At 39.5% G+C, this 9,147-nt stretch overlaps 1 protein-coding gene and 1 long non-coding RNA gene across 2 annotated transcripts in view; one reads left to right on the forward strand and one right to left on the reverse strand.

Annotated features, from left to right (window-relative positions):
- The window catches only part of LOC100547975 (inactive phospholipase D5), a 57,600-nt gene extending 50,407 nt beyond the window's left edge, over positions 1 to 7,193 (forward strand). Inside the window, exons 5-6 of the mRNA XM_019612736.2 lie at positions 2,542 to 2,739; positions 7,047 to 7,193. Of these exons, the coding sequence (XP_019468281.1) occupies positions 2,542 to 2,739; positions 7,047 to 7,190 (342 nt within the window). The 3' untranslated portion in view covers positions 7,191 to 7,193. The remainder of the gene's footprint in view (positions 1 to 2,541; positions 2,740 to 7,046) is intronic.
- On the reverse strand, positions 2,746 to 7,063 carry LOC116216314. The gene is made up of 3 exons (XR_004158842.1): positions 4,959 to 7,063; positions 4,467 to 4,565; positions 2,746 to 3,100 (listed from the first exon to the last, which is right to left on the reverse strand). It is a non-coding gene; the product is annotated as an uncharacterized LOC116216314 (long non-coding RNA).
- Positions 7,194 to 9,147: the final 1,954 nt, after the last annotated feature.

Here is a 9,147-nt window from a genome sequence, read left to right on the forward strand (position 1 = left end):
TGTGCCAGGCAAGGTCTGGCTGGGGCTGGGCCTGCTGTTTGGACACAGCGGGTACTGTGGAGTGGATGCAAGGTGGGTTGTAAAAATGGCAGAGATATAAAGCGGGTAGTACCCCAGGCTGCTTCCTCATCTCTGTAAGTAAGGGAGTGCAGAGGCAGAAGAGCAATGCTTTGATTTGCAGAGAGGGAGAAAGCACAATTCTCTGAAGATAGCTGCTCACACACATGCAAGTCTGACAGCCGCTGGTGTGCTGTTTGGTCACTATTTTATCCTTCTGCTTAATGGAAGGGATAAAGCGGAATAGTAATAGTGGAACTCAAAAGTGAAAGGAAACCTGTAACCACATAATTATGTAGGAATCAGCTAAGAGCCGTGAAAAGCCGATTAAGCTGTATTATGCAGATACATGTAACTGAATATTATTAGTAAGTCCTCTGCAATGACGTGCCTGGCAATTAAGGGAGCGGCATTTGCAGTACTCAGTGAAAACAGAGATAATGTACAGTTTAAAATGTTTGCAGACAAACAGTGCGCAGAGGTCAGAGACAGCCTAAAACTAAAAACAGGAGCATCTTCAAAGATAGTGGCACCCAGGGGAAAAAAAGAGATGTTACTCAAAACAGACTGGCTCGGATGCTGGGCACAGCTTGAAATAATTTATATTTATCATCAAAATGAATTTACTGTCTTATGAATAAGACACTGCAGTGCAATAAGCAGTCTGTGTTTTTCAACTACCCACAAATTGCTAGCTGTACAGGTTAAAGGAGGAGTATCTTATTTTTTCCCAAATTAAATGAAAAAAGTTCATAGTAATATTAAGGCTAAGGCAATAGCAATTTTGGGTAATGTTCCTGTGGCTAAAGCAATTTGATAAATATTTGGGAATGAGGTTGTTAAGAGTTGTATATTCTTATATATGTGGCACTTCCGACTCAGGGACTTGAAAACGGTGCCAACCATCATGTTTCTTTCACACTGGAATGCTGGATTTGCTGTTTCCCACCACTGGAAGGGAGCAAAGGTTCAACGCTATTCTTTTGCATTCCTCTGCCCACTCTTGCAGAGTGTTTCTTATCTGCAGACAGAACTGTGCAGGAGCAATCTCCAAGATAACTATGTGTATCTCAGAGTTCACACAGGCTCTACAAAAAGATACGCTCCTCTCAGAAACTGCCTGGTGTGACCGTGGTGAGCTCATTTGAAGGAATGCAACCAGTGAGGAATTTGTTGTGTCACTGAAAGCAGGAGCACGCAGGAGAACTCACAACCTTCTTATTTGCTTCATCATGTCAGGAAGACTTTTGGGATATGCTGCCATGAGAGTGGGCTTGCAGAAAAACAGCATCGGTCCTTTAATTATTTGTTCTACATGATGTTTTTCAACAGTAACATGCAGATTCTCTTGGTCTTTGAAGATGGCTGAAGTAATGTGAAATGCAGATAAGAGGTCAATAGCTTTTGTGCCCACAGCAGTGCTTTCCTGAGCCTAGTGTGTAAAGAAACAAAGGGGAGAGAGGCTGTGTTGTTACACTTTGATTTCAGAATCCAGAATCCAAGGAAATAACTTGTAAGTGGTATATATATATATAAATTCAACAACAGAAGTACTGGGTATGTGTAACTAATGACATCTCTGCCAAACCAAGACTAAGGATAATCACGAGATGTGCCTTCACTTAAATGGTGTATGAAGACTGTTAAAGCATTTGATTGTCTCACACTACTTATATTTGTTTGGGCTATTTTCTCTCATCTTTACATGTGAGAACAGTGATGCTTTCAAAGTGCTTAACTGTCTCTGTTTTCACATGCAACAAAACTGATGTCCAGAAATTTGGAGCCTGTAGGTGAGGTACCACAGCAATGGTAGTGCTAAGAATCAAATGTGTTTGTGTCTTAACTGTGTATTCCACATACTGGATCATACTGCGCCTAATACACCCAGCTACTGAGAGTATGAAGGATCTGTTTTGGTCATGCATTTATTAGAAGCTGAAAATTCGTATTTCTTCTTCAGCAGGGAGACAACTTAAGCCTTTTGCTTTCAGCTTTTCTGAGAGCCAGAGAAGACAATTTATTTCTGATGTAAGAAACTGTCACCATTAGCACTGTGTGCTCCTGTCACTCAACAGAAAAGAGGCCTTCTCTGTAAAAAAAAAAAAAGACCCATCCCAGCTAAGAATTATAATTCTTGAGCAACAGCTGCAAAAAAAAGGTGCCTGTGACAAATGGACATCAGCTCTGGAGTTGTGTCCATCTCTCAGGCGTGGTGTACTGTCAGGACACGTGGTTGCAACACAGCTATGCATACAAACCTTGTTACAACTTCTGCCTGCTTTTGACTTTGAAAATTTAGCTCGTGCATTTTCCTTTAACAGAGTATTGTTCACGAACGTTCCTGTAGCTGAGAATAATACTACTGAGTCCAAGGTACGCCTCTGGAAGTCACCTTTTAGAAAATGTTTACATTCTTGCTGCTTATTTCCACAGATCCCTCAGCCAAAACACCACTAATAATAAGAACTTTTAATTTCACAGATGAAAGAACTTGGTGTCATCGTGTACAACTGCAGCTGCCTGGTCCTGGATTTACAAAGGATATTTGCCCTGTACAGTTCATTAAAATACAAGAATAAAATACCTCCAAGTTGGTCTAAAAGACTCTATGGAGTGTATGATACTCAAAACAAACTGACGCTGCAGCTGAATGAGACAAAATCAGAAGCTTTTGTGTCGGTAAGTTCTGAAATGAATTGCAGAGAGGGAGGGAAGGGGAGAGGATTATTTAACTCATGTAAACTAAAGTGCCTCGTTACTGAAACAGAGGTGTTCAACTGTTCTCTGGATGAAGTCCATCATATGGCTGTGTTCTCCCTGACAGATATTAGATGGTTTTATTTCCACAGTTCAGTACTTGGCTTTCATATCTTCTATTTTATTTTCTAATATTTTGTGGCTCTTTGAAAGCACCTGAATCTGTCTTTAGGAAAGCACATAAACCCATTAGAAATTAACAGGACTACTGATGGAAATTACCATTAATATGAACTTACGTGGTGTAATTTAAGCTGGTACATACGCGTTTCTTTCAACTGACCTTAAGAGAAGAAAATGTGCATTACTGCTATGTACTTAGCTGCAAGCAGCTATTAATGCTGAGATGAGACTTGTGCAGGTGACTGGATACATAGATACAGAGGTAAGACCACTATAGCTGTTATCTATACATCACTCTGTTGTCTGGGAAAGTGGTTATTTCAGTAGTTGAAAGGCTTTAAGAAAGTTTTATCATTTCCTGTGCTGTAAAAGAAGCTAATCACAGTATATTTTTACATTTTTATTTCTGTGAAACTGTTCTTATCTGCAATTTGCCATGACTGAAAACTACTGCAGAATATGTGCAATATTCTTATTCTTTGCTCTGTAATTTTCACTACTTTTCCTCTTTCATCTAGAAAATGGTAGGGACGACCTTCAAATTAGCTAATTTACTTCTAATGGTGGATACAAGGTGAATAGCTTGAAGTAAATGAATTCTTAATCAGGGATCAAATGTTGTATTATAAACTTAATGTCAGAGCTTGAATTTTTGTACATGATATTTATAAGGATCTTCACTCTTCCCTTGAGATGTTCATGCTTCTGTAGAACATGATCTACTTTTATTTTTAAATGATATTTTCAAACTTCTAAAATTCAAGTAGCATTCACTGTGCATTCACTGCCTGTGTGTTTGTATTTTTAATGGGAAGAAATGGAACACTCATCCATTTCAGAAGTGATGTAGCAAAACTGGAAAAAAGTACACAGATTGATACAGATATTGAAGGATCTTTCCTTTTGGACATTATTATATGAGTAAAATAAAACAGCCTTCATAATCAGGAATAGACTGAAGATTGTAAGAGTTATTTTCTATTCTACATAAAGCAAGGAATTGTCAGCTAAGTCTAGTACAACATGAAGTATGTAGCACTCAATTTTTACAAGCCACTAGAACAAGATGTTGATGCAGATGAGTAGTTAAATGGGACAGGATTTACCTTCACCTGCTGGGAGCCACAGAAAGTTCAAGTGTCCAAGATTTTCAGACTTTTACAGTCACTGGAGAGATGGAGAGCTGTTCTGGAGTGAAACGAGTGAAAATCTGAAGTGCCTAGGGCAGCCAGAACTAACAGTCTTCTGAGGAGCCATATACTTCTATTCATTCTGGACAGTCTTAAAGACTGGCTCAAATAAAGAGAACTGACTTTAAGACAGCTGAGGAGCTGCAAAACGAATTCTACCTGAAGTAGTTGCTGTTATTAAAATTATGTGAACTCCTACTCTCTTCTTAGCAATCTGTAAGAAACTAAGAAATGCTGCTGGAAGCCTTTCTTAGGGGGGCCACATAGTCATGTGGCAAAGGCCATCCTTAAGGAGACCATTAATTCTAGACAAAGACAAGCAGAGAGAGCTCTTACAAAAACTATTCTTCTGCAGCTTGCAGAACATGCAGTTCTTCCCATGTGATCTGCATTCTTCTTTTCTGTGGACAAAAAGGCCCTCATCTTGGAATTCCACTTCAGGAAACAAAAAGGAAGGAGTTACAGTAGTCAGAAGCTTAGATCAGCAAGTCCAACTCTGGGAGCTACCTGAATTTGTAGTCACAGCCTGTTTAGTTACTAGGTTATCTATAGTAAGAAAACTTTTCTTACTATTTATTTACTTAATAATATTAATAATAATATATTATATAATGATATAATAATATAATAATAATATTAATTAATAATATATAACTTAATATTATTTACTTAACTTTTCTTCTATGTGAGCAGGCTGCAAAGCAGACCTGAATTTAACTGAGCTACTTCCACATACATTGTTCTGATGTATTGTTCTGGTGCAATAGCAAAATTCTGCTCAAAAGCTGTTAAAATGTTTAGATCTGAACTTGCTCCCATATACCTTACCTGAGAGCCTTCTGGGGCAAGGAGAGCAACGCAAGGACCTTCTTTATGACACTCACTGTCTATCACCAATAGGTCATCCACTTTGAAATGGTCAGAGGCCTTGCTGTTATGAAGGGAGATGATGCCCATCACACTGCACTTCGGAAACACTTCTTCATTAGAAGAATGGGTATCCACATTTCAGTGTAGTGCCTGTCTCTGTGCTTCCTTTCTCCTCAGTTAGGAAGATATAGGCGAGGATAAGAGTTAATACAATTGTTTTGTTTTAATCTACAAAGTTTACTTGGTATGGTGAGGAAATTCTATCAATAGATTCAGTTATTTCTTCCAGAAAACATGACTTTTCAATGAATTTCTCACCTACTAAAAAATTCTCAAAAAGTCGCCAGCTGGTTATCGGCATGCCCATCTGAAAGGCTGCCCTGGAGTTGTGTGGTTTGGTGGAACCAAGTGTTACTACCTTGGCTACTCCTAAAATACCAACACGAACAGCCTGTAAGAGGCTGGGAGCTCACTTCCTCATCGCTGCCCTTCTCATGGCGCCTGCTTGTGCTTGCTGCAGGGATGTATCACACAGTGCTTGCTGTCTTGACAAAGTACTATCCAACACTGAGGAAAGCACTAAAATACCCATGATGACCAGAGGTCAGCCATAAAAGAAAGTACCAAGTGAAAGGCTAAAAACAAAAAGAAATTTAAAATGAGTATTACAAGGAGAACAGAGGTTTTTCTTCTAACCATCTTTGACTTCCTAGTCTTTGTAATGAAGGCATCTGAAAATGACAATGTGTAGCAATTCCTTTGTTGTTCTTTGTGACTTACAACTTCTCTGTAAGAAAATATTGAGCATAAGAACAGTGCAACAGCCTCTTTAAATTTCAGATGATATAAATTATGTTTAACAAATTCATTTTACACCTTTTCTTGAGTCTAGACTTGTTCCTTGAAAACGTATTTCACTTTCAACCTTTGTGCTATATAAAACAACAAGCACAACACTAAGTCACTGAACTTTCCTTCTTATAGTCAGGAGTCATTGCTGTAATGTATCTTAGCAACAAGATCATCTTCCAGATTGGTTGAAAAAACACGTTCTGTTTGGTTTTCTTAGTATTCAAGAATGCATCTGGAATACTGGTCTTACAATTTTGCTACTGTTAATTTTCCAACATTTTCCTAACTTCCTTCTTTGTAAGAAGCCTTTTCACATCAATCAGTGACTAAGGCACTACCAATCTCTGTACACAGAAAGAGAGGGGGAAAAAAAAACAACACCACTAAAGAAAAAATAGACATATAGCCTCGATGCAAGCCAAGCAGAAAACAAAGGAGAGATGGCACAGCATCAGGAAAGCAATGCAATGGCAGAGCCAGCAGTGCAGGAACTGGCATTTGCTCTAATTCTACAAATGCCTTTAGCAGCCCCTGCTCTCAGGTGCCGTGAGCGATGTAACAGATGGCTCCACCTCTTCTCTGCTGGGCAGAAGAGTAGTAGGCCCTGGCCTGTGCTGCAGGTGGGTGACTCTAGCAGGCTGTCACCTTCTGCATCCCTACACATAGACGAGAAAAGCTGAAATCTTGGCTTGCTACTTACCAGCTCAGTACCAGGTAAAACCTGAAGCCAGGTTTTAAAGATAAGCTTCTTCCAAAACTGCAGCATCTCCCTACAACAATGACTGAGTAAATGGTAACGGTATGGTCGTGTAAACATGAGTAACATAACAGACTACTTTCTGGTAGTAAGTGACAGATTAGGTTCACAGATTTTTCTCTATCTACAGTAACCAGTCCTGGGACTCCACAACAGATTTATCTGAAATGTAACACCTTCAGCCAGAGCTTCAGAGAGGACAGTTTTCAAGCTTGTGCTGTCTACATTTTACCCAGCTGTATCTACCTGATGATGTTTTCAAGGAAAAAATAAGCCTTGAAAATTACTTTGATGTTTCAGTATTCCAGCAGGACGGGTAAAGTTAACAGTCTCTACTGAGATTCAGAATATTGCTTACTACCTTAAGACAAGTGAAGGGAGAAGAGAAGAATCTGTCCTTCTATTTTAAATGCAATATTTGAATTTTGCCTTCACAGAATTCACCTAAACTCTTCTGCCCAAAGGACAGAGTCCTGGATATTGAAGCTATATACAATGTTATCGATGATGCCAAACAGTTTGTATACATAGCTGTCATGGACTACTTGCCGATCGTCATTGACACAAATGCTAAACGGTGAGTGTCCATGTGCAGGGCTAGCATGCTGTCACGATACTATAAGGTCTGCTGGAGATAATGAACTCACAGGAGATTAGTTGCTATGTGGAACAATTTCTTGGGGCCCAATTCTGCTCTTATTGAAATCAGTGAGAGTTCTGCCATTGACTTAAATGGGAGCAGAATTGGGAGCTAAGAAGACATTTCCAGTTCAGGGTCCTAAGCTTTGGATCTGCCTATCAAAGGGGCTCAGAACTTGTCTAGTCAGACCATCTGCAAGTGACTGAGACCCAGGAGTACAAGAACCTACATATCCATGAATCCTGTTCCTTACACTGTTATATCCACTGCTTTGATACCATAACTTCACAACTGTTCAACAGGAGAGAGAGAGTATATGTGCATGCAGAAGAGAGACAACGTGCTGTGAGTTCTCATGAAGCATGGGAGATGTCACAGTTTTACTGAAATACACAGACACATTAAAGGTCTTTCCAAATTCAGCGTAGATCACATTTTAAGTTGTATCATAACTGATAGGCTGAAAAATGCTAAGAACAAAATCAAATAATTTTTACACACTTTTTTTTAACATTTTTAAATGGTTTGTGTGAACCATTAAAAAGTACCTATCACCCAAAACTGGAGCCACAATTTTATAAAACCATTCCACTCAGAAAGAAGTATCCAGTGGTCCCTCAGTAACAGTTCCTATGAACGGAGCATCTCGTTAAGCTTGCTGTTCTACCCACGCACTTTGATTGCCATTAGGCGAAATGTGCTTTTTTCCAGTTTTGCATGAAGATATGTTTTGTTCAACATTTTCAGGAAAAAAAAGAAAAAAAAAGGTTTGGCTAATATACTGTGTAAACTATTTCAAATCCAGAAGAGGGCTTTTCAGATAAACTCATTACATATAGCTTCTCTCACGTCAACAGAATCCTGAGTACTGCAAGCTGCAGGAACCTCAATCTCACATCATCCATCCATCTGATCTCTCTTTAGATTGGAAAGGGTCTATGTATGCACAACTGCTGCAGTGTTGCATGTGATTTTACTTTCTGTATTCCTCCCTTCTTTGTTCTTGTGCCTAAATAATTCAGAAATCCTTTGGATTCAGGGAGATCCAAGAAAGTCACCTGTGTGAATTCTGCAACATTTTCTTTAGCATTATGGCTTTGTATTCAAGGCACTACCACAGTTTCCCTACCTGTTCAGCTTCCATTTTTTTACTTTTATTTTCTAGCATTACAGAGATCAGATTTCATTAGGTTGAATGTCTTGAACTGCTAGAACAAAAGAGTATTTTCTTTGTCTAATTTTCCCTGTCTTGACCTGCTTTCACCTTGGGAATACAAAGCTTGAACTAATGACAACATGCATCTCTCTCACCAGCTGTGAGAATAGCACCATGGAGGCCAGTATCCTGTTCATGGCAGAAATTACCAGGAAAAAGCAGCATTCTCCTTTAACAATCCATCTCCTTCTGCTATTAAAGGATGTAGACACCATGTACAGCAGCAGCTCTCCTTTTCAAAGCATGAACTTAACATAAGGTGTCTGTTCCTCTCCCTGTATGAGGCAGAGGAGAAGGGAGAGCATGGCAAAGATTTCATTGTCCCTGTTCCCTTACACCTGCAACCAGCAGAAAATCCTTCCTGTTCCTCTGCTTGGGATAGGTAAGCAGCACCCTCTAGCTGTAGCTGCTTCTACTGGTTCTCCTACTACTCTCACTACAGGCAGTGATGCAGGAGCAACTGGTGCAGCTATGAGAGAACATAGCTCAACTATCCTCACCTGCACTGCTCCGTGCCCTGGCAGGGTACAGTGACATGGAACAGGATGCTGGCTGATTTTCTCAGTGAGAACTCTTGCAGATGAGAGCAGTGCTCCTTAAACAGGAAATTAAATTCACATGTGTTTAGTTCTCCCTGTAATGTCTTCTATGCATGGCTGCCTAAAAATACTTTTTTTTTTTT

Source organism: Meleagris gallopavo, chromosome 2 (assembly GCF_000146605.3).
Source record: "Meleagris gallopavo isolate NT-WF06-2002-E0010 breed Aviagen turkey brand Nicholas breeding stock chromosome 2, Turkey_5.1, whole genome shotgun sequence".
NCBI lineage: Eukaryota > Metazoa > Chordata > Aves > Galliformes > Phasianidae > Meleagris > Meleagris gallopavo.